Genomic DNA, 23,705 nt, shown 5'->3' with positions numbered 1-23,705 from the left:
TTATTCATATCGCTCAAATCACTTTTTGGGGGAACAGGAACTATTATACCTTCAGTCCAACTTTTTTGGTAGATACCATTTACAAGCATATGGTTAAACAACTTACATAAAATAGGTGATAAAACCGTATTACATTCTGTAACTCAATAGCTTCCATTTAAACTTAACATTTTAATACTGTATCGTGTCATTTGACGTAAAAAAATAACTTACTAGATTTGTATGTATTTAAAGGATTGCTCTTTTATCATTTCCATTTCAATTCATCAAAAATACCAACCCATTTAGCGCTTATATTGAAAATCATGATCAAAAGATATAATTCAATAATATCAATGTTTTCTCAAGGATTTCTGTGGACCTGATTTTATGAATAAATGATATAAAGAAATTACTTTATAACTGTGTGTATAATGACCGTGATAAATTGTATACTATGGGTCTCGCGTTATTAGATAAATGACTGCACGAAACCTCATTTGTATGAAATTAAGTTGTACCTTATTAATTAAATAGAAAAGATTAAGGAATAATGTGATATGGAAGTTAACAGGTTAGTATTAACTAATATTTAATCATTTTGTTTCGTTTTCGTACTGGTGTGCGCATCAAAATAGTAAGTATGTGTTTTATTTAAATGATTTTGTTATTATTTCAATATGTTATTAAAAACACTCTTTGCTAAGAGTGTAGTAGCTTTCAAAAGATTTGTTAAGCGTGAAGAATATTTATTGTGAATTTTATTTCTATATTTGCATATCTTATTAATGCGGAACGTCAGTAAAGTTATCATAACACATATCATTACGTCGAAATTTCTGTGGCAAACATTAAATTTTTTATTGTTGTTTTGCACGTAAGTTTACCACTTTTAACAGCAAGTGTTTACTTACAGTGTATTTATTAACTCCTAACTTTTTGTGTATATGTGATAGATAACATTTTAACATTTTGGTGGATGTTTATCTTCATGATGTTATTGTGTTATGTAACCAAAATAAAGCGGCCGTTTCACAGACTATGAATATTGTTAAACAACGCTTTGTCGTATACCTTTTTATAGTGTATTTTGTTTAATTGGCATTTGATATATCTTATTGTTGTGTATTTTGTTGAAATGGCCTTTAATCTATTTCATAAGTGTGTATTTTGTTTAAATGGTCTTTGATGTATTATTTTATAGGCTGTATTTTGTTTAAGTAGTCTTTGGTGTATATCCAATGTTGTAAATTATTTGTTCTAATGCATTTTGATAGACCCCAGTCTGGTATATAACTTTTTTCATTGCGACTTTTAACTCGCGTCTAGTTTTAACCTGATTATATGCGTGTGTATTTTTTTAAAATTCTCTTTGGTGTGTATTTAATTTTGAATATTGATATGTACTTTGTTCAACAAGCATCAGTTTTGATTTATCCTTTTCATTTTGTATTTTGTAAAACTTGCCCTAATTATTTAATTATTTATTGTTGCGTATGTGATAAGTATGGCTCTAGTGTATGCTTATTTTTGCCAGTGGTGTGTAACTATCTTATTTATATATATCGTACTAAACGGACCCCTAATATACAATCGTGCCCCTCACGCCATAGTCATAACGCAAACGTTGACTCATTTTGTCTCGACGTTATGCAACAACGTTAGTGTGGCGGATGAAATGGTTGAATCATTTTTTACAATAAATACTTAAAACAGAATACTATAGTAAAAATGAAGTGAAGGTATGGTCAATAAACAGCTGGTATGTGTCTTCTAGCCTTAATGGTGCATCTAGTTCGGTTATGGCACTTCGTTTGCCATTATTATTATTATTATTATTATTATTATTTACCAGATTTTTATAGCGCTCTTTTCATCTATAAAATAAACGTTCGAAAGCGCCATTATGGCAGAAAGACACAACCGAGTCGTATATTAAATATCCTTTTAGTAATACATATTTCTGTAGTATATTTTGTTAAACTGGCCTCTGATTTATACTTGTACTACATATTTCTTTAGTATATTTTGTTAAACTGGCCTCTGATTTGTACTTGTAATACATATTTCTGTAGTATATTTTGTTAAACTAGCCTATGATTTGTACTTGTAATACATATTTCTGTAGTATATTTTGTTAAACTAGCTTCTGATTTATACTATTTTTCTTATATATTAACTTAGCAGATCAGATACATATGAAAACATTTACTACATGTATATGTAAATGTTTTAGCTCTTTACATGTGAATGTTATTATGGTAGATATCGCTATAGCTTTAAGTTATTCAAGCTTGGTAGATATTAATCCATTTATGAATATATAGCTTTAAGTGATTCATGAGACAGGTACAGCATGTCTCTTTAAAATGTTATTATCAAATAAGTGAGTAACACATCTTTACAAGTATAATTAAGGTGCAGATCAGTAGTAAATTATCTACAATATCGTTTGGAATGTTATCTCTAAAGCAATAAACATTTTATACATGCGACTAAAGATAATATATACATACATTGCTTTCTGAAATGAATTTCGATGGTAAATAAAAATTGGATAGTAAAAATCAGTCATTCACGTGCTGAAATGTGGAAAATAGAGGAAAGCCTTACAAAAGTCATATACTATTTCACACTGAAGAATGTTAAAAGTTATTCAAAATGAATGTCTTATTCAAAGTGCTACTTAAAACGGGAAATGTAAAGAAAATATACAACCTCTATCAGAATGACTTATGTAAATATTAGCAGGCGAAAAAACACTTGAAAAGGTAAACATTTATCGGTATACATTTTTTATGTTCTTAAGCTGAATATTAACAGAGCATGACAGAATTCTCTTAACATTCAAGTTCGATTGTGTTGATGGTATTTTACAGTTTGTGGTATCATGTATATTATATAAATCAACCTGAGAATATATCTATGAGTAACACTGTAACAAAATACACTTATTTGCCGCCGAACCATTCCACAGGTGTTTTATGACATGACATCAAAAATATTTTTTTCTTTCATTTTTTGTATTTCTTTTTTCTCAAAGTTTGACTTTTGCCCAGCAAAATTTAGTCGTTCAATAGGAGAAAATATGGACAGGTGAATTTTATAAGGGGTCATGTAATAAAACGTTTTAGAGGTCTAGCTACATAAATGTTATTGTGTTTAATAGATGAAAATCTCTGTCAACTTAATACCCAACTGATACTGGTATATTGGATATTGATAAGGAAAGAAAACAAGTGTCAAGTGTGATAAAGAAAATGAATCCATAATTGTGCCGAGCAATAAGAAAACCAACATAGTGCATTTGCGACCAACAAGGATCCAGACCAGCCTGCGCAGTCTGGTCAGGATCCATGCTGTTCCCTAACGGTTTCTTTAATTGCAATAGGCTTTGAAAGCGAACATCATGGATTCTGACCAGACTGCGCGGATGCGCATGCTGGTCTGGATCCATGCTGATCGCAAATGCACTATGTTGGTTTTCTCATGGTGTGGCTCATATTATTTTTATAACAATTGTGGAAACGCACACCGAGAGCACGTAATAAAACGGAAAATGCGGATTGTAACAACCGGTCCACTACCTTAAATGAAATGTTTTGAAAATGGTTTGTTTACTTTTTCAGATTGATGCGCGGAGTGGTCTCCTTTTGAAGAGTGCTGATATCTCATTGAACAAACACTGCACAGAGATGAAACGATTATACTAAAAAGATGCAGCGGAGATATGATTTTTCTAACGCGGTACAGTGAACGTCGCACAGCTTCTGATCATATGTGTGGGAAGAAATAGTGGTATAACTATTTTTTTAAATTTAGGATTGTTTGATTATTGCAGCTCATTGTAGAGGGAAACATAGTAAAGCAATACATTAAGTGGACTGCTTCAATAATGTTAAGTGTGCCCTTCATTATAATCCCATAAGTGTTAACAGACACGGCATTACTTTGTGGATAAATCATTAAATCTGTAGATTTGATCTTGAGATATATTGAATGCGTTCTTTTAGAAATATTGCATTTGAAATAAAGAGACATTTGATTTGGAGTAAATGAGACACTGCATTTAGTTAAACGTCAATATGTTTTGGACATGCAGCAATTAATTGTGTAATAATTATGGACCATTCTACAAGCATATCATTGGATAATTGATTGAATTATATACAAATATCGTAAAATGGTATTTAATTTATCAAGTTTCAAAAAAAAAGCTGAACATTTAGATTCAAATTGATAACTGTTACATTACTTATGAATAAATGTCATATGATTATAAGACAAATTAGTTTTCACAATTTAAAATCAAATTTATACTTAATTTGGAGGTAATTCAGAACGGATAGTTTAGAAGTGACAATCTGCATATGATAAAAATATTGAAGTTTCGGTTAACGTATAAATAAAGAAAGAACGGTGGTGAGTGCAATTTTGCCTTTAACGTTTTGTACCCGTTTAAAATGGAAAACACAACGGTATACAGGGAGATTTGCTTGAAAGACAATGTAGAAGATTAAACTGTTTTGTTTTTAAATTGTTCAGAGAAAAGCAAACAAGACGATTGATAAACACATCTTACTTGAAAAGTCCTGTATCAGTTTAAAAGGAAAGAGTTGTCGTTCTTGAAGACAGAAATGGAAAACATAACGATGGATAAAGAACAATTGCTTGAAAGGTTAAACAATGACAAGGCTGTCCTTATGACACCAGTGATGGTGATTCTAGGAATTTTCATGATAATGGGACTGATTGGGAACGCTATGGTCTGTTTCTTTTACACTTGTAAATCAAGACAGAGTTCGAATACCATTTTCATCGTGGCAATGGCCGTTTACGATCTTATTTTATGTTGTTTATCGATTCCAATAGAAATTGTTGACTTGCGATTTTTCTACTTATTCACAAATAGTGGAGCATGCAAATTTATGAGATTTGTGAATTATTTCGGAGCAGTTGGAAGTGTGTATACACTTCTCGTCATAGCTGTAGATCGTTACAGGAAAATTTGTAGGCCGTTTAAGAAGCAGCTGAAACTAAGAGAAGCAAAAATAGCATGTGGAATTTCAGTAATAGTATCAATAGTGTTTTCATGGCCAGCTTTAGTGTTTTACAGATCTGTATCCGTGGATGTTTTGACTGAAGAAGGTATTCTGTTGAAAGGTTGTGACTGTACAACTACAAGGGACGATTCCTATAAAGTATATTTGTGGGTTTTTAATGGAGTTTACTTGATATGCTTTCTTATTTCATCCATTGTACTTTGTGTAATGTATAGTCTAGTTGGTCGTGTTTTGTTTAAACATAATAAGTCAAGAAAAAGATACGGTTCCAGGCCGATTTCTTCCAATTCCAATTCTAGCGGAACAGAGAACCATCTCACAGAATTTGAACAACCTAAATCAAACGAAAAACACAAATACACAGTAAATGAATCTGTTGAATCAGAAGCGGACGCAGCTAACAGAAGAAGTGTTATCAATATGGTGGCTGCAACAGACCTAAGCACAACTGGAAAATCTCAAAACCAGTTAGATATAAAAACAGTGAAATATACCACAATGATGTTAGTGATAACATTGGTATTCATTCTCAGTTTTCTACCACACCTTATATTATCTTTATGGAGAAACATTCAGGGTCAATATGAAGGTGAAACTTTATCGGATGCCGAACTTATAGCTTTCCAAATAGGTATACGGTCCTATTTTCTGAATTCTGCTATCAATCCGTTGACGTATGGATTTTTCAATCCAAAATTCCGTCAGTTTTTCTATATGACGTTTTGCCCCTGCTGTAGAAGGCCGTCCGAAAGCAACACCATATCAACCAGCTCTGGTCCCACGTAATTGCTAAAAGGGTATGGTGACAGATGTATGACTAAATTTTCGGAATAATTTGTTAGCAATCAAACTGTAAATAAGATGTGTAAAACGCAGCTTTATGACAAAACATTTGAATACAACACTTGTTTACCATATAAAATGGAAGGGGAAAGTCTCAAAAGCCTTGGTCACAAAATAAATGAAAGCCTCTGTGTGAAAACCAACATTAGGGCTGGGCGACCAGTAAGGATTCAGATCAGAGAACGTCTATACTGTTCATTTATCCCTTTGTATATTCTGTTCGTTTATACAAATAAAATATTGCTTTTAAAAAATTAAGAATACGGTACTTGTTCATATGTTCTTAAAACTATGATATTCTGATATTAACCTGGAGATCAGTCCCTCTAAAGACTGGAATATCTGGAAGTCCATTACATTTTTTGACTTTCGGATATATGGAGTGCAAACGTTGTCAAAAGGTCAGACAGTCATAAAGGTATATAAATGCAGTGTTAAGTCTTAACATATTGTTGTGAAATACACATGTAATAATAATTCTGTAACAAATTGTCGTATAATATTGTCAGCTTTGGTCAAAACTAGCAGGGTGTGTATGCGCGCATGCGTGTGTTGGGTTGGGTGTTTTTTTGTTCTACAATATCTCTATGGTATACATAAAGAATTCTCCTGACAAGTACACCAGACAAAATCACCCTGTTAAATTTGACCAAGGCGACCAAAATGATTCTTTATGTTTTTGAAATGCATGTATATTCTAATTTTCAGTTCATTTCCCTTAAAATGGTTAGTTGTCACGTGAGAATTTATAATTTCACACTTTATGTTCATATCGTTAATAACTTTTATACAACAAAATTAAAGAGGAGTGTGTGTTGGGGAAGGGGTGGAGAAAGGGGAGGGTATTTAGGCCTCATTCTCTCCATTTAATACAGACCGTTGTGATGTGATAAATTTATATCTCCATAACAGAGGATCTAATCGTCCTCACATTTAAAGACATACAAGTACAGAACCATGAGATTTAAAGCCAGCACATTATTTCATTTGTCAAAAATCTCACTCATCTGTCTCATTATATTAGAATTCATACTAATGTTAACAATGTCGTTACTAACTTATTTAACATATATCAAATGTGTGACTCCTAGCAATAAAGGAACACAGTATTTTAGAATGTTTTTACATTCTTTTTTCCCATTGTAAAAATATATAAGATTTAAAGAATTATAAGCTAAACACATAGCATTTTGATGTTGCCATTCTCATCTATCAGAGGTTCGTCAATGGTAGACCTCTAGTATGCAACAATGGATGATCGCTCATGTCGTCTCGGTAGAAAAAATGCACGTTAATATGCTCGCTTTATATTTTTTGTTCTGCTTTCTGTCTAAACAAGATTCTCCGTTTGATTTTCTTCCCATACTCCATTTCACAGGAAGTACACTTTAGCTTCGCATATACTTTAGTTTACGAACCCATCCAGTTTGATGAATTACAGAAAATATTCTCACACACCAAAAACCGCTTGCATTGACTTTTGGTCTTCGGCTGTGTTGTTCTTGCAATTTTCATAGTAATGCCAGATTTAAATACAGCTTTTTGGTTGTGTGATTAGAGTAGGGTATTTGTACTCAACTAATTGGTTAGAGTCGGGGTCTGGTGTCTCACTTGACAAGATAAGTAAGCTCATTTGGTATCTTTAAAGATGCTTTATAAGTTACAAAAGTCATATTATTTGTTAAAGTGTTGAAGAAATGTTTTACCATTTCTTCTTCATTTGCTTACGTCATTTTCTGAGCATAAAAGCATGTGGATAAATCTTATCAGTATGAAAGTGGAAAAAGTTGTGTAAAATGCACAATGTTAGTAAAATTGCAGTTTTTGGTAAAATTGCACGTTAATACTGAAATCTGAAGGACGTATTGAAATATCTGCATAAGGAAAGAAGTTGTTAAATACAAATAGGTATTAATTGTGATGTTATAATATTTAGGTGAAATAAAAGTATAATGTCTTCAACTTATATTAGTCACAGTTGACAAACATATCATTTACATCAAAGTCGTCTCTCATGTCAGCATATTTTGATTTCACGAGTGATAATTCTATTCAGTTTACAAATACAACGTAGTAAAGTGCAGTAGTGTGAGATTTTGTTTACACTAGTTTTTTTGTGTTGAAATTTAGTGTATGTTTGAAGACCATAAAACTACGACGCAACATTATAACTTCCCGAATTCAAGTATAAATCTTAATTTTCTGGGATTATTCACGTCAGTTTGTGTTAAGATGAAGTGTGTAATCAATTTCTAAACAGATTTTACTACTCTTTCTTCTTAAGTAAAGAAAGAAAATGCAGTGACAAAAACTTAAATGTTTTGAAAAATATATGAGCGTTATATATGTTGATGGAATAACACAAAGCTATGAAACAATCCAAATCAGCCATATCGGCTACATGATTTGCTGAAATTAATAACTTACAAGTGATAGAGCTATCAAATCTTATACAAAATGAATAACAAAACAATAAACAAGGATGCATTGCTTGAACAGCTTAACAACGAAAAAGCAGTTCTGATGATACCTGCTTTTGTGTATTTGGTGGTTTTAATGCTGGCTGGAATAAGTGGCAATGTTTTAATTTGCTACTACTACGGTTGGAAATCAAGAAGAAGCTCAGACAATATGTTTATTCTCGGAGTGGCGATGTACGATCTTATCTTATGCACTTTGTCAATTCCAATTGAAATTGTGGACATAAGATTTTTCTACAATTTCCCTTACGCCGGTGCTTGTAAAGTTATGAGATTTGTAACCTACTTTGCAGCAATTGGCAGTGTGTTTACACTAATAGTAATTGCTATTGACAGGTACAGAAAAATTTGCAGACCATTCAACAAGCAGTTCAGAAGTAAGGAGGCTAAAATAGCATGTGGGATTTCTATTCCGTTTTCGTTGTTGCTGTCCTGGCCTGCAGCCGTATTCTACACGTCTGTACCTGTGGATATATTGACAGAGGATGGCATCGAGCTGCAAGGGTTTGACTGTACAACTACAAGAGAAGCCTCATACAAGATATATCTGTGGATTTTCAATGGATTTTTTCTTCTTGCTTTTATAATTTCGGCCATTATTCTTTTTGTGCTGTACAGTCTTGTTGGAAGAACTATATATAAACACCACAAATCACAAATTAAGTACACTCGACCAAAATCGTCATACTCTCATACCGTTGAAAGTCATGTGACCGATAACAACAGTCCAAAAGTAAGCGTACACAACAGAAAGAAAAATCGTGAAACAGAAGGTGTCAGTGAAGCTCATTCTACCGGAAGTGAAATTCACACTAAAATTGTTCCTAACAAACCAAAAGAACACGTTAGCGTCAAAACTATGAAATTTACAACAGTAATGTTTGTTATAACGACAGTATTTATTGTTAGCTTTTTGCCACACCTAGCTTTGTCACTCTGGAGAGCATTCCAGGGCACATATGAAGGGGAAACTCTTTCTGGCGCTGGATTAGTTGCCTTTCAAATTGGTCTGCGATCATATTTTCTGAATTCAGCAATTAACCCTTTAACCTACGGATTTTTTAACTCGAAATTCCGAGCATTTTTCTACATGACGTTCTGTCCGTATTGCAAAAGGTTAACTGATAGGCGCACGGTTTCCTCGAGTTCTGGTACAACTGCACAATTTCGAATGCACCCTCTAACCTCCCACTGAAATTCTTCTCAGGGACGTTGACATGTCATATTCATATATGATATGTCTTATTATCATAGACTACTTTACCATAATATAAAACCAATTGAATGTATTTTGAGACAGTATATATAAAATATAAGTGTTGTTATTATATATTAAATATGAAAATGTGTTTAAAACTGTGAGTATCCTTGTTTATGACCTTGGCCTTTGGATCTGAATCTTTTATGCGACCAGGGTTACCAATGCAGGATTCCTTCTTATCATGTTTAACATATAGAACAAGCTTCGATAGAATATCTGTAAAAAAGTTACATTTTTATCTGAATCACGTTTTAATGCATGTTTATATACTGGTATAAATATATGAATGTACACGAAAGCTATAAGTGTTCTTGTCTGTGACCTTGACCCGTGGACGTACAAACCTGCCTCTTGCTTCTGATGCACCTCATAAGGCATTTTAAAAGCTATATCGTTATGCCTTTACAGCAGTACAAAAGTCTATGGGTAAAGTCGTCTTGTGAATATTGTCTTATTTTAATATTGTCTGTTTTCATCTGATGTTTTGTAAAACTCGATACAATAACATAGAGAAAGTTAGTTCTAAAAAGAACTATGTTCCGAAATATTGAGTTTAATCATTTAGTTACCCAAATAAAAATTTACAATAAAACAAACAGATGGCTGTAACTTATGCACTATCCCGGACTAAGTTCAGGTAGAAATACGATGTTGAAAACTAAAGACGTACTGTACGTAGTCAACAAAATGTTAAGCCTCATTATAAAGGTAGATAATGATAAACATTTTACATTAAACAACATATGTAATTATTAAAGCTGTCAAATTGAAGATCGGAAATCATGACCGGTTTCTTTAAGTCCACCTTTGTGAGAGCTGAGTAATTGTAACGTGATATGCGTATTAGATTCGTTAGATTAATTTATTTATAGTTACATGATCATTTAAATATTTTTCCTTTTGATACCTTATACATTTGTATGGGATTCCCCTTGTGTAGAAAACTTTTGTTTTATTGTCCTGTAATTGGGGGAATAACAGGGGGGATTTGTGAACATTCATTCAGTCTAAATGTGCTAGTGTTTCCAAGGTGGTTCCTCATACTCCTATATGTGTTTTTGTCCTGGTTGTCCAGTTGTATTCTACTTTATTTAACTATCGTATTTACATATCCATTACGGCGACATCCATGCACAGTCTCAAAATGCGGCTTTATCTGTTGGATCTTTGTGCTTACTTTCAAATACGATATGTGTTGATATGAGCCGTTTAAATATCACATTATACTTTGTAGAAGCAACATTTGAAGAAATACATAAATAAAGTAATAATGTTGCTTTCAGTGGCTAAATCTGTTGCTGTTTTTCTCAAAACTACAAATTGTGTGTCATTTTTCTGATGAAGTATGAAGCATTCAGGATTCGGACTCTTGAAAAATATGCTAACCATAGAACAATTGGACCTGTCATTGCAGCAACCTGTATTATGCGGCCACTTGCCTTAAGCAGCCAGTCAATTTTCTTCTCAAGTTCATTTTTTTTTTAATTTCAACTTGTCTTAAGCAGCCACCTGCCTTCAGCAGCCGAAATGTGTCGCTTTCTTTGCTGGCTGCTAAATACAGATTATATATTCCAACTCTTCGCCATGTCTTCAGTTTAAGTCTGTAAAGTTTTACTTTGTTTTCTGTATTACAAAATATGTACACTTATTTTGCTAACACTTATTTTTAAAAAAATATGTATTTGTGTATATTTACAATGTATATGTTACAATTTAAAGCTTTAACGTTAAGATTTAATTTCCTTATGACGACATTTCCAGTGACACGCATTTTTCATTTTGTTGTTATATATTCAGTGTTTCATTGAATATGACGATCGTTTTTATCTGATAGTGAAATATGTGGAAGAAGATAAACTATAAACAATCGGAACATTTTTTTCTTTGAAAATTTTTAAAATATGTGCATATAATACTAAAGTTCAAAAGACACCTATTAAACTCGTAGAACTATTTACTTTCCTTCCGACGTCTTGACTTTATGCATGTTAAACGGACACGGTTGACAAGAAATGAAATAAAAAGATCATTTGTTCGTTTTACAAATCTTTAGGACGGCCAGCACATATTTATGCAATCTCGCCAGGCATATGTATGTTTTTGACAACACAGAAAATGACGTCACTCGACCTTCAGCTATTTCACGCGCAGGGGTCACCCCGTCTAAATGTATGCGGGTGGACTTTTTTTTTTTTTCTTTTTTTTTTTTTGCTATTGGGGAGCCAATTTTCAGCACTTTATTACGAATTGAAATTACCTGGGCTTTAGTATAGCATGTCAGCTTTTAATCTATGAAAAAATACTTGAGCTCTGGATAAACAGAAATCCCACAGGCGTCCGTAACGGACCAAGGGTACATTGATAATTTTGGAACTTCATCAAATCGCTCAAAATGTCATTTTTGATGTTGTCTGAGAGTGTCAGTATATGCCTCAGATGTAAGATATAACCGTATTTGAGAGCTGCAGACCTAGACATTTCAGAAATATTTTCAAAATAAGTTTCGTGTAATAAATGTTGTTTCTACGGAAGCGTGAAAGGGCCATCAGACGCTAATACGTTTTAGTACGTTAAGGCTGCGGAAAGGATATACAGATTTCCTAAAATGCATTTTAGTTCAGCCATTTTTGTCTCAAACGTCAGTTTTCGTACAGACGTGTTAAAAAATGTCGAAAAAGCACTGATTTTTAGATAAAAAATGATTTCTCTAATAACCTTATGACGGCCAACACATATTTATGCAATCTCGCCAGGCATATGTATGTTTTTGACAACACGAAAAATGACGTCACTCGACCTTCAGCTATTTCCGGAAGTAAATAAAACGAAAGTAGAAATGCTAAACTTGAAAACGAAAGCCACATTTTGATTCGTAGATAGTTAGGGGTCACGCGCAGGGGTCACCCCGTGTAAATGTATGCGCGTGGACTTCTTTTTTTTTTCTTTTTTTTTTTTTTTTTTTTTGCTATTGGGGAGCCAATTTTCAGCACTTTATTACGAATTGAAATTACGAAATTACCTGGGCTTTAGTATAGCATGTCAGCTTTTAATCTATGAAAAAATACTTGAGCTCTGGATAAACAGAAATCCCACAGGGGTCCGTAACGGACCAAGGGTACATTGATAATTTTGGAACTTCATCAAATCGCTCAAAATGTCATTTTTGATGTTGTCTGAGAGTGTCAGTATATGCCTCAGATGTAAGATATAACCGTATTTGAGAGCTGCAGACCTAGACATTTCAGAAATATTTTCAAAATAAGTTTCGTGTAATAAATGTTGTTTCTACGGAAGCGTGAAAGGGCCATCAGACGCTAATACGTTTTAGTACGTTAAGGCTGCGGAAAGGATATACAGATTTCCTAAAATGCATTTTAGTTCAGCCATTTTTGTCTCAAACGTCAGTTTTCGTACAGACGTGTTAAAAAATGTCGAAAAAGCACTGATTTTTAGATAAAAAATGATTTCTCTGATAACCTTAGGACGGCCAGCACATATTTATGCAATCTCGCCAGGCATATGTATGTTTTTGACAACACAGAAAATGACGTCACTCGACCTTCAGCTATTTCCGGAAGTAAAAAAAACGAAAGTAGAAATGCTAAACTTGAAAACGAAAGCCGCATTTTGATTCGTAGATAGTTAGGGGTCACGCGCAGGGGTCACCCCGTGTAAATGTATGCGCGTGGACTTCTTTTTTTTTTCTTTTGCTATTGGAGAGCCAATTTTCAGCACTTTATTACGAATTGAAATTACCTGGGCTTTAGTATAGCATGTCAGCTTTTAATCTATGAAAAAATACTTGAGCTCTTGATAAACAGAATCCCACAGGGGTCCGTAACGGACCAAGGGTACATTGATAATTTTGGAACTTCATCAAATCGCTCAAAATGTCATTTTTGATGTTGTCTGAGAGTGTCAGTATATGCCTCAGATGTAAGATATAACCGTATTCCGTATTTGAGAGCTGCAGACCTAGACATTTCAGAAATATTTTCAAAATAAGTTTCGTGTAATAAATGTTGTTTCTACGGAAGCGTGAAAGGGCCATCAGACGCTAATACGTTTTAGTACGTTAAGGCTGCGGAAAGGATATACAGATTTCCTAAAATGCATTTTAGTTCAGCCATTTTTGTCTCAAACGTCAGTTTTCGTACAGACGTGTTAAAAAATGTCGAAAAAGCACTGATTTTTAGATAAAAAATGATTTCTCTAATAACCTTAGGACGGCCAGCACATATCTATGCAATCTCGCCAGGCATATGTATGTTTTTGACAACACAGAAAATGACGTCACTCGACCTTCAGCTATTTCCGGAAGTAAATAAAACGAAAGTAGAAATGCTAAACTTGAAAACGAAAGCCGCATTTTGATTCGTAGATAGTTAGGGGTCACGCGCAGGGGTCACCCCGTCTAAATATATGCGCGTGGACTTCTTTTTTTTTTTTTTTGGCTATTGGGGAGCCAATTTTCAGCACTTAATTACGAATTGAAATTACCTGGGCTTTAGTATAGCATGTCAGCTTTTAATCTATGAAAAAATACTTGAGCTCTGGATAAACAGAAATCCCACAGGGGTCCGTAACGGACCAAGGGTACATTGATAATTTTGGAACTTCATCAAATCGCTCAAAATGTCATTTTTGATGTTGTCTGAGAGCGTCAGTATATGCCTCAGATGTAAGATATAACCGTATTTGAGAGCTGCAGACCTAGACATTTCAGAAATATTTTCAAAATAAGTTTCGTGTAATAAATGTTGTTTCTACGGAAGCGTGAAAGGGCCATCAGACGCTAATACGTTTTAGTACGTTAAGGCTGCGGAAAGGATATACAGATTTCCTAAAATGCATTTTAGTTCAGCCATTTTTGTCTCAAACGTCAGTTTTCGTACAGACGTGTTAAAAAATGTCGAAAAAGCACTGATTTTTAGATAAAAAATGATTTCTCTAATAACCTTAGGACGGCCAGCACATATTTATGCAATCTCGCCAGGCATATGTATGTTTTTGACAACACAGAAAATGACGTCACTCGACCTTCAGCTATTTCCGGAAGTAAATAAAACGAAAGTAGAAATGCTAAACTTGAAAACGAAAGCCGCATTTTGATTCGTAGATAGTTAGGGGTCACGCGCAGGGGTCACCCCGTCTAAATGTATGCGCGTGGACTTCTTTTTTTTTTCTTTTTTTTTTTTGCTATTGGGGAGCCAATTTTCAGCACTTTATTACGAATTGAAATTACCTGGGCTTTAGTATAGCATGTCAGCTTTTAATCTATGAAAAAATACTTGAGCTCTGGATAAACAGAAATCACACAGGGGTCCGTAACGGACCAAGGGTACATTGATAATTTTGGAACTTCATCAAATCGCTCAAAATGTCATTTTTGATGTTGTCTGAGAGTGTCAGTATATGCCTCAGATGTAAGATATAACCGTATTTGAGAGCTGCAGACCTAGACATTTCAGAAATATTTTCAAAATAAGTTTCGTATAATAAATGTTGTTTCTACGGAAGCGTGAAAGGGCCATCAGACGCTAATACGTTTTAGTACGTTAAGGCTGCGGAAAGGATATAAGATATAAAAAACCCTTTCGATTTATATGATTTTCAATGCAGTGCGACTATTTAAGTAAAATGCCACTATTTATAACACTAGTTGTTTAACAATGCACTCACAGATATATAAAATATTACTATACACTTGCGCTAAAAATAACTTCAGACAGAATGTTGTATGGTGGTAGTTAATGCATATAGCTCCAATCAAAGTATATGTTTTGGGGAGCCTTGTTTGTACGTATAAACACCAACATTGATTTTATAACAGAATTAAAATAGTTTCTATTTTTCTAAAAAGTAAAAGGATTAAACACTACTGCATTTACAGACTTACTTGTTATATAAAAGGTTATTTCTATGTTTAAAAATATCATAGGAGGTTTTGGCAAATGTTCATACAAGTTTCTCATTTGTGAAAAGAAATTTCAGCTTTTCTATATTTTCTTCCAGCAGAGAAAATCTTTGACAGAGGCTTTCAGCTTTGTTGAATAAATCTATTCTTAAACTTGTGTATATAGGGCAGGAAATTAAGACATGCAACTCATTTTCCACACAATCTTTACAAAATGGAGAGGTTATGTCTTGTACGGGCAAATTTTTATATCTGCCGGTTTCTATGCGGATTGGAGCAACGCCACTTCTGAACTTTGAAAGTGCAGATCTGTTGGGATAAGGCATGCTAATTTTACAATAATATTCTGCCCTGTATTCTGTTTTAAATTGTCTATACAGTCTCAACTTATTATTTCCTAGTCCACTAATACCACCAACTTGGTTCAAGTCAATAAACCATTTATCTATGTGTACATCCATGAGAACCGTTGTGGTTCTTCGCTTAGGGTTTATAGCAGACGAGGAGGGTTGAATAAATCTTTCCAAGTTTAAACTCCTTAGTTTTTCTTTTACCAAAAAGGGCCAGTTCTTGCATCTCTCGTTTTCTTTATTTAAAGCCATTGAAAGATACTTTTGGTAAACCTATCATTAGGCTGGCTATGACAACGGCTTCAACGGTTGTAGACACCTTCCCATTGCTCGATTATAATTGGTTGACACCCCATTTCACCAGCAACTGCAACATCTGGTGTGTATTTTCCAGTGTCGAGATAAAATCTCATTGCTCTGTTGTGAATTGCGTTTATACAAGAGAAAGACTTTGTTCCCCAAACTGCAGCTCCGTATGAAATGACAGGGACAACCAAGGAATTATATAACTTTGTATAAACACCATAAGGAAAACCGCCATTATATTTAAATGTAGCCATTAGAAGTCCTAAGGCACGACTTGCACTTTGAACGACAAACTTTGCCGTTATATTGTAATCAAGATGTTCTGTGATCACAATGCCTAGGTATACATATGTGTCAACATAGGCAATGTTGTTTTGACCGCATTTAAAGATAAAGTCAGACCTGTTAACAGAATTTGGTCATTTATAGCCATTTCATTTAATGTGCACCAGTCATTAAGTTTTGACTGCATTTGTTGTAAGTCCGCCTCATTATCTGCGATCAAAACGACATCGTCTGCGTACGAAAAAATACTAATGTTTTCATTTTCTATACAAATACTTTGTTTAATTGTTCAATAGACACTGCTAAATCGTTTATAAAGATATTAAAGAGCACAGACGAGAGTGAACATCCTTGTCTTAAGCCTGAATTTACAGAAAACCAATCAGTGTAGTGACCATTTACACGGACGCATGATGAAACTGAATTGTATAGTGATTTAACTGCCAAAAGCATTTTACTAGATATACCTACAGTATTGAGTATTTTTCCATAACAGAGATCTATTTACAGAGTCAAATGCTTTGCGAAAATCAATAAAAGCATAACATTTGTGAGATATATGATCAACTGTGCTTCGCCTTTTTCGAAACCCATTTTGTTCTTCAGTTAAAAGGTGTTTAGTATCAACCCAGGTGACTATTCTTTCATTTAGAATGGAGGTGTACATTTTGTACATGGAGGCCGCTAGTGTTATACCTCTGTTTGACAATGGATCCTTGGGGTCTGTTGTTTTAGACTTGGGTATAGGACTTATAATATATTTAGTCCATAAAGAAGGTATTCGATCAGTTTCAAAACAGATATTAAAAAGAACATGTAATATTGCAATTGATGTATCATTTTTCAAAACTTCGCTGGGTATTGTATCAATACCGGGAGATTTACCCATTTTAGCTATGTCGACAGCTTTGTTTCCTTCTAAAATGTTAATGTTACTATCTAAAAAGCATCCATAGTTTAATATTAATATAGTGACCGCAACAAATATTAATATAGTGACCGCAACAAACCCAAGTACACATGGAAAATCTTAAAACCAGTTAAATATAAAAACTGTGAAATATACCTCAATGATGTTAGTGATAACTTTAGTATTCATTCCCTGTTTTCTTCCGCATCTTATGACATTTTTATGGAGAACACTTCAGGGTCAATATGAAGGTGAAAGTTTATCAGATGCCGAACTTGTAGCTTTCCAGATATGTTTACGGTCCTATTTTCTGAGTTCTGCTACCAATCCGTTGACAAATGGAATTTTGATTCAAAAATTTCGATCGTAGCAGGGCCTTAAAGATTACTAATAAAATGCCGATTTAAAAACACCGTTTAGTAATGCTCCAGGTACTTGTTTATATGTTCTGAAAATTATAATAGTCAGATGCTTGTCTTGAGGTCAGTCCCTTTAAGAATTGGAATATCTGGAATTCACTTTCGGATATCAAGAGGGCAAACGAAGAGTCAAAGGGTCAGACAGTCATTAAGGGATATAGATGCATTGTTTAACCATAACATATTGTTGAAAAATACACATGTGAAAGTAATTTTATAACAGATTGTCGGGTGATATTTCCGCTTTGGTCAAAATGAGCAGGGTTTGCGTGCGTGCGTTCGTGCATGTGTTTGGTGGATGTATTTTGTTTGACAATCTCTCTATGGAAAATATAGAGATTCTCGTGACAAATACCCCAGACAAAGTCACCCTGTTAAATTTGACCGAGGGGACCAAAGTGCCTTTATGTTTTTAAATACATGTATATTCTAATTTTTAATTCATTTCGCTTAAAATTGTTGGTTTTTACGTTAGAACTTTATGTTGTGCAGAGAGTGCATTTAGTCCTCATTCTCTACATTGAATGCGGATAAAATCCTCTGCCCGGGATGTTGCGATAAACAATATTTATATCTCAGTTAACAGACGATCTAATCGTCCTCATATTTTAAAGACACAAAAGTGAAGGTCCATGAGATTTAAAGTCAATATATTATTTTATTTGTCAAGAATTCCACTCATCTGTCCCGTTTTTACGTTAATATAATATTAAAATTCATACTAATGTTAACAATGTAGTTACTAACTTATTTGAATATTTGAACTTGAATTGTGGGACTCCTGATAACAAACATGTCACAAAAATAAAGGAACACAGTATGTCAGAACCTTTTTATATTCTTTTTTACCCTTAGTGAAAATTATATTCGTATATAGTCAATTAGTAGATTCAGAGAAATTATATGCTGGACACATAGCATTTTGATATTGCAAGGTAAACATGATGATCGTACATGTCTTCCTGGTGGAAAAGTTTACGTTAGTATGCTAGGTTCTGTTTTCTGTCTAAACAAGATTCCCTGTTACTCATACGCGCCATTTTACAGGAAATATTCAGACATATACTTCAGCTCAGCATATACTTTAGCTTACGAACCCATCCACTTCTATGTATTACAGAAAATGTCCTCACACACCAAACAAAAGCCATAGGAAAGCCATGTATTGACTATGGTCTTCGGCTGTGTTGTTCCGGCATTTGTTTTTATGATAATGCCACATTTAGATAAAGCTTTTTTGGTGAATGATAAGAGTAGGACATTATTCTATTTTTAGTTGTCTCCGAGCGTTTGGTTTGAGTCCGGGTCTTATGTCTCTCTTGAAAACGTAAGTAAGGCCATTTGTTATCTTGAAAGAGGTTTTATATGTTACAAAAGTCATATGATTTGTTAAAGTTTTAAAGAAATGTTTTATTTGCTTAGGCCAATTTCTGCATCGTTAACTGTAGCATAAGAACATGTGGATAAATCTTATCAATATGAACATAAAAATGCATATATTTGGTAAAATTACACATTTTTTGGTAAAATTGCACATTTTTAGTAAAATTACACATTAATACTGAATGCGGTTTCAATAAAATATTAGAATACCTGCATCAACCGCAGATACTGTAAATGTGAAATATGTGACTGTGTTTCGTGAAAAATGAGATCCCAGTTTTCAAATCTGTGACCAATAGGATAGTAGTCTACACACATCTGGGAAGTATATGGTCCTACGCAGCTATACACACACAGGTATATTTTAAAACTATTGCCCAAAGATAAGTATACTGATAAGGATTTTCTATGTTTATAGTTAATATCTATTGTCAAACATGTTTTAAGCAGCCAGCCAAGGACGAAATGCAATCTGAGTGATTAAAAAAAGCTGATATTAGAACTAAAGGTCAAGTTCGGAAGTAAGTTGACGGACTACTTATAATAAGACAAATGGCTGTTAGTAGAAGTGATCGCTAGGGCAGGTTAATTGTAATAAGAATATAATATACCTTTATGTTAGTCTCCTTTAACAAAGCATATCATTTATATCATAGTCCTCTTTTCAGCTGTCTTGTCAGCATATTTTGATTTCTCGAGTGATAATTCTATTCAGTTGACAAATACAATGTAAAGTGAGTTGTCTGAACTTACCCTTGCTTTTTATGTGGATCTATACTGTTCATTTATCATTTACATACAAGTGTTGAAATTGATAAAACGATGACGCAACTATTAAACTTCCCGATTTTAATTTTCAAAGATTATTCACGTCAGTTTGTGATAAGAGGGAGTGTGTGACAGTCTCTAAATATATTTCGTTACTCTTCCATGTAAAGGTATGAAAAGTATCTTTGTTGCATTGATTTCCCGTCGGACATTTTACCACTGCGGGACTTTTGATGACTCTTGGCGATTTTACATGATGCTTTGGAAATACAATGAGGTGAAAAACAATTAAATGTTTTAAGACATATTTTAGCGTCATGTATGTTTATGGAATAACTCATAGCTATGGAATAATCCAAATCAGCCAGATCGGCTACGCAATTTGCTGAAAGTAATAACTTACAAGTTAAATAGCTATCAAGTCTTGTACAAAATGAATAATACAACAATAAACAAGGATACATTGCTTGAACAGCTTAACAACGAAAAGGCAGTTCTGATGATACCTGCTTTTGTGTATTTGGTGGTTTTAATGCTGACTGGAATAAGTGGCAATGTTTTAATTTGCTACTACTACGGTTTCAAATCGAGAAGAAGCTCAGATAATATGTTTATTCTCGGTGTTGCGATGTATGATCTTATCTCATGCACTTTGTCGATTCCAATTGAAATTGTGGACATAAGATTTTTCTACAATTTCCCTTACGCCGGTGCTTGTAAAGTTATGAGATTTGTGACCTACTTTGTGGCAATTGGCAGTGTGTTTACACTAATAGTAATTGCTATTGACAGGTATAGAAAAATTTGCAGACCATTCAAGAAGCAGTTTAGAAGGAAAGAGGCTAAAATTGTATGTGGAATTTCTATTCCATTTTCGTTGTTGCTGTCCTGGCCTGCAGCCGTATTCTACACGTCTGTACCTGTGGATATATTGACAGAGGATGGCATCGAACTGCAAGGTTTTGACTGTACAACTACAAGAGAAGCCTCATACAAGATATATATCTGGATTTTCAATGGATTTTTTCTTCTTTGTTTCATAATTTCGGCCATTATACTTTTTGTGTTGTACGGTCTTGTTGGAAGAACTATATATAAACACAACAAATCACAAATTAAGTACACTCAACCACAGTCGCCAGTCTCTCATACCGTTGAAAGTCATGTGACCGATAACAACAGTCCAAAGGTAAACGTGAACAAAAGAAAGACAAGTCATGGAACAGAAGGTGTCAGTCAAGCTCATTCTACAGGAAGTGAACTTCACACTGAAATTGTTCCCGACAAGGCAAACGAACACGTTAGCGTCAGAACTATGAAATTTACAACAGTAATGTTTGTTATAACGACAGTATTTATTGTTAGCTTTTTGCCACACCTGGCTTTGTCGCTCTGGAGAGCATTCCAGGGCACATATGAAGGGGAAACTCTCTCCGGCGCTGGATTAGTTGCCTTTCAAATTGGTCTGCGATCATATTTGCTGAATTCAGCAATTAACCCTTTAACCTACGGATGTTTTAACTCAAAATTTCGAGCATTTTTCTACATGACGTTCTGTCCGTGTTGCAAATGGTTAACTGATAGGCGCACGGATTTCTCGAGCTCTAGTACAACTGTACAGTATGAAATGCACTCCATGACCTCCCACTGAAATTCTTTTATAGAGAACGTTCATATGTCATACATGATATCTCTAATTATCATATATTAATCAAACCTTAATACATTCAATGTCAGATTGAATAGTTTAAGGTAAAATATGTAAAACGTATGTGCTGGTATTAAATACTGTTAGTATATAAATGTGTATAAAGGTTGTAAGTATCTTGTCTATGACCTTGGCCTTAGGACCCGAATCTTCTATGCTGTCATGGATTCCCAAGCAGGTGCGACATTACTTCACATCATGTTTCGGTTAAAAAGTTACATATCTGAGCCACGTTTTAATGCACGTATAAATACTAGTAAAGATATATGAATGTAAACGAAAGCTATAAGTGTCCTTGTCTGTGACCTTAACCCATGGACGTACAAATCTGCCTCATGCGGGCGACGCACCTCACAAGCCATATTGAAAAACTTTATCATTATGCCTTTACAGCAGTACAAAATGCAAATCTACGGGTAAAGTTATCTTGTGAATATTGTTTTATTTTAATATTGTCTGTTTTCACCACTTTAACTGGATGTTGTGTAGAACTCGATACAATTACATAGAGGAAGTAAGTTCAAAAAAGAAATATGATCCGAAATATTAGTTTAATCATTTAGTTACCAATAAAAAAATTTCAAGCCCGCAATTTTCAATAAAACAAACAGATGGTTGAAATTTATGCACTATCCGAGAATTAAGTTCTGTTATAAGTTCGATGTTGAAAACTAATGTCGTACTTTACGTAGTCAATAAAATGTTAAGCCTCATTACAAAGGTACATAGTGATAAACATTTTACGTTAAACAACTTATATAATTATAAAAGGTGTCAAATTGAAGATCGGAAACCATAACTGGTTTCTGTGGGTCCACATTTTGTAGTGTCTTAGGGCTGTCTTAGGGCTGAGTCATTGTAACGTGATATGCGTATTAGATTCGTTAGATCAATTTATATATATAGTTACATGATCATTTCTGTGGTTGGCATTCCCTGTTTGATATTTGTCCTTGTTTTTAAAAATATTTTCCTTTTGATACCATGTACATTTGTATGGGATTCCCCTTATGTACATAACTTTTGTTTCATTGTCCTATAATTGGGGGAATAACAGTGGTGATTAGTACACGTTCAACCACTCTAAATGTGCGAGTGTTTCCAAGGTGGTGCCTCATACTCCTGTATGCGTGTCTTTGTCCTGGTGGTTGTTCGGCTGTTTTTTTTTTACTTTATTAGTCCCCTACCGGTTGAAAACCAGTTTCGGGGACTATAGAAATGCGCTTTTCCGTCCGTCCATCATTCCGTCATTCTGTAATTCCGTCCGTCCGTCCGCAATTTCGTGTCCGGTCCATAACTCTGTCATTCATTCAGGGATTTTAATATTACTTGGCACAAATGTTCCCCATGATGAGACGACATGTCATGCGCAAAACTCGGACCCCTGGCTCAAAGGTCAAGGTCACAATTGGAGGTCAAAGGTCAACAGGGCTTTTGTCCTGTCCGGTCCATAACTTTGCCACCCATGAAGGGATTTTAATATTACGTGGCACATATGTACCTCATAATAAGACGATGTGTCTTGTGCAACTTTCAGACCCCTAGCTCAAAGGTCAAGGTCACACAGTAAAATGTTAACATAGCATAAACAGGGTCTATTTCGTATCCGGTCCATAACTCTGTCATTCATTAAGTGATTTTAATATTACTTGGCACAAATATTCCCCATGATGAGACGACGTGTTTTGCACAAAACCCGGACCCCTGGCTTACAGGTCAAGGTCACAATTGGAGGTCAAATGTCAATAGATTTTTTTCCTGTCCGGTCCAGAACAAAATATTACTTGGCATAAATGTTCCCCATGATGGGATGGTGTGTCATGTGCAACACTCACAACCCTAGCTTAAAGGTCAAGGTCACAATTGGAGGTCAAAGATCAACAGGGCTTTTGTCCTGTCCGGTCCATAACACTGCCATCCATGAAGGGATTTTAATATTACTTGGCACAGATGTTCCCCATGATAAGACGACATGTCATGCAGAAAACCTGGACCCCTACCTCAAAGGTCAAGGTCACAATTGGAGGTCAAAG

At 34.3% G+C, this 23,705-nt stretch overlaps 3 protein-coding genes across 5 annotated transcripts; all 3 read left to right on the top strand.

The window, feature by feature from the left end:
- Nucleotides 1-251: 251 nt before the first annotated feature.
- LOC128549764 (alpha-2Da adrenergic receptor-like) lies at nucleotides 252-6,996 on the top strand. 3 transcript variants are annotated; one of them, XM_053527285.1, is made up of 2 exons: nucleotides 252-553; nucleotides 3,609-6,996. In XM_053527285.1, exon 2 carries the CDS (start codon nucleotides 4,617-4,619, stop codon nucleotides 5,826-5,828), a length of 1,212 nt encoding a protein of 403 aa, XP_053383260.1. In that variant the 5' UTR covers nucleotides 252-553; nucleotides 3,609-4,616; the 3' UTR covers nucleotides 5,829-6,996. The 3 variants fall into 3 exon arrangements, with proteins under 3 accessions (XP_053383260.1, XP_053383261.1, XP_053383259.1); XM_053527286.1 differs by having other exon boundaries at nucleotides 252-616; XM_053527284.1 differs by lacking the exon at nucleotides 252-553 and adding an exon at nucleotides 2,191-2,750.
- Nucleotides 6,997-8,023: 1,027 nt separating this feature from the next.
- Nucleotides 8,024-9,924, top strand: LOC128549763 (cholecystokinin receptor type A-like). The gene has a single exon (XM_053527283.1). The coding sequence runs from the start codon at nucleotides 8,343-8,345 to the stop codon at nucleotides 9,558-9,560; it is 1,218 nt and encodes a 405-aa protein (XP_053383258.1). The 5' UTR covers nucleotides 8,024-8,342; the 3' UTR covers nucleotides 9,561-9,924.
- A 10,162-nt stretch (nucleotides 9,925-20,086) lies between these two features.
- On the top strand, nucleotides 20,087-21,972 carry LOC128549236 (cholecystokinin receptor type A-like). The gene has a single exon (XM_053525755.1). It carries the CDS (start codon nucleotides 20,398-20,400, stop codon nucleotides 21,613-21,615), a length of 1,218 nt encoding a protein of 405 aa, XP_053381730.1. The 5' UTR covers nucleotides 20,087-20,397; the 3' UTR covers nucleotides 21,616-21,972.
- Nucleotides 21,973-23,705: the final 1,733 nt, after the last annotated feature.

The sequence above is a fragment of the Mercenaria mercenaria genome, chromosome 16, assembly GCF_021730395.1.
Source record: "Mercenaria mercenaria strain notata chromosome 16, MADL_Memer_1, whole genome shotgun sequence".
NCBI lineage: Eukaryota > Metazoa > Mollusca > Bivalvia > Venerida > Veneridae > Mercenaria > Mercenaria mercenaria.
Note: the sequence above shows the minus strand (reverse complement) of the source record. Positions and strands in the feature narration are given on the sequence as shown.

Coding starts and splice junctions, on each gene's coding strand:
- LOC128549764 (XM_053527285.1), top strand. CDS start 4,617: ATGGAAAACATAACGATGGATAAAGAACAATTGCTTGAAAGGTTAAAC.
- LOC128549763 (XM_053527283.1), top strand. CDS start 8,343: ATGAATAACAAAACAATAAACAAGGATGCATTGCTTGAACAGCTTAAC.
- LOC128549236 (XM_053525755.1), top strand. CDS start 20,398: ATGAATAATACAACAATAAACAAGGATACATTGCTTGAACAGCTTAAC.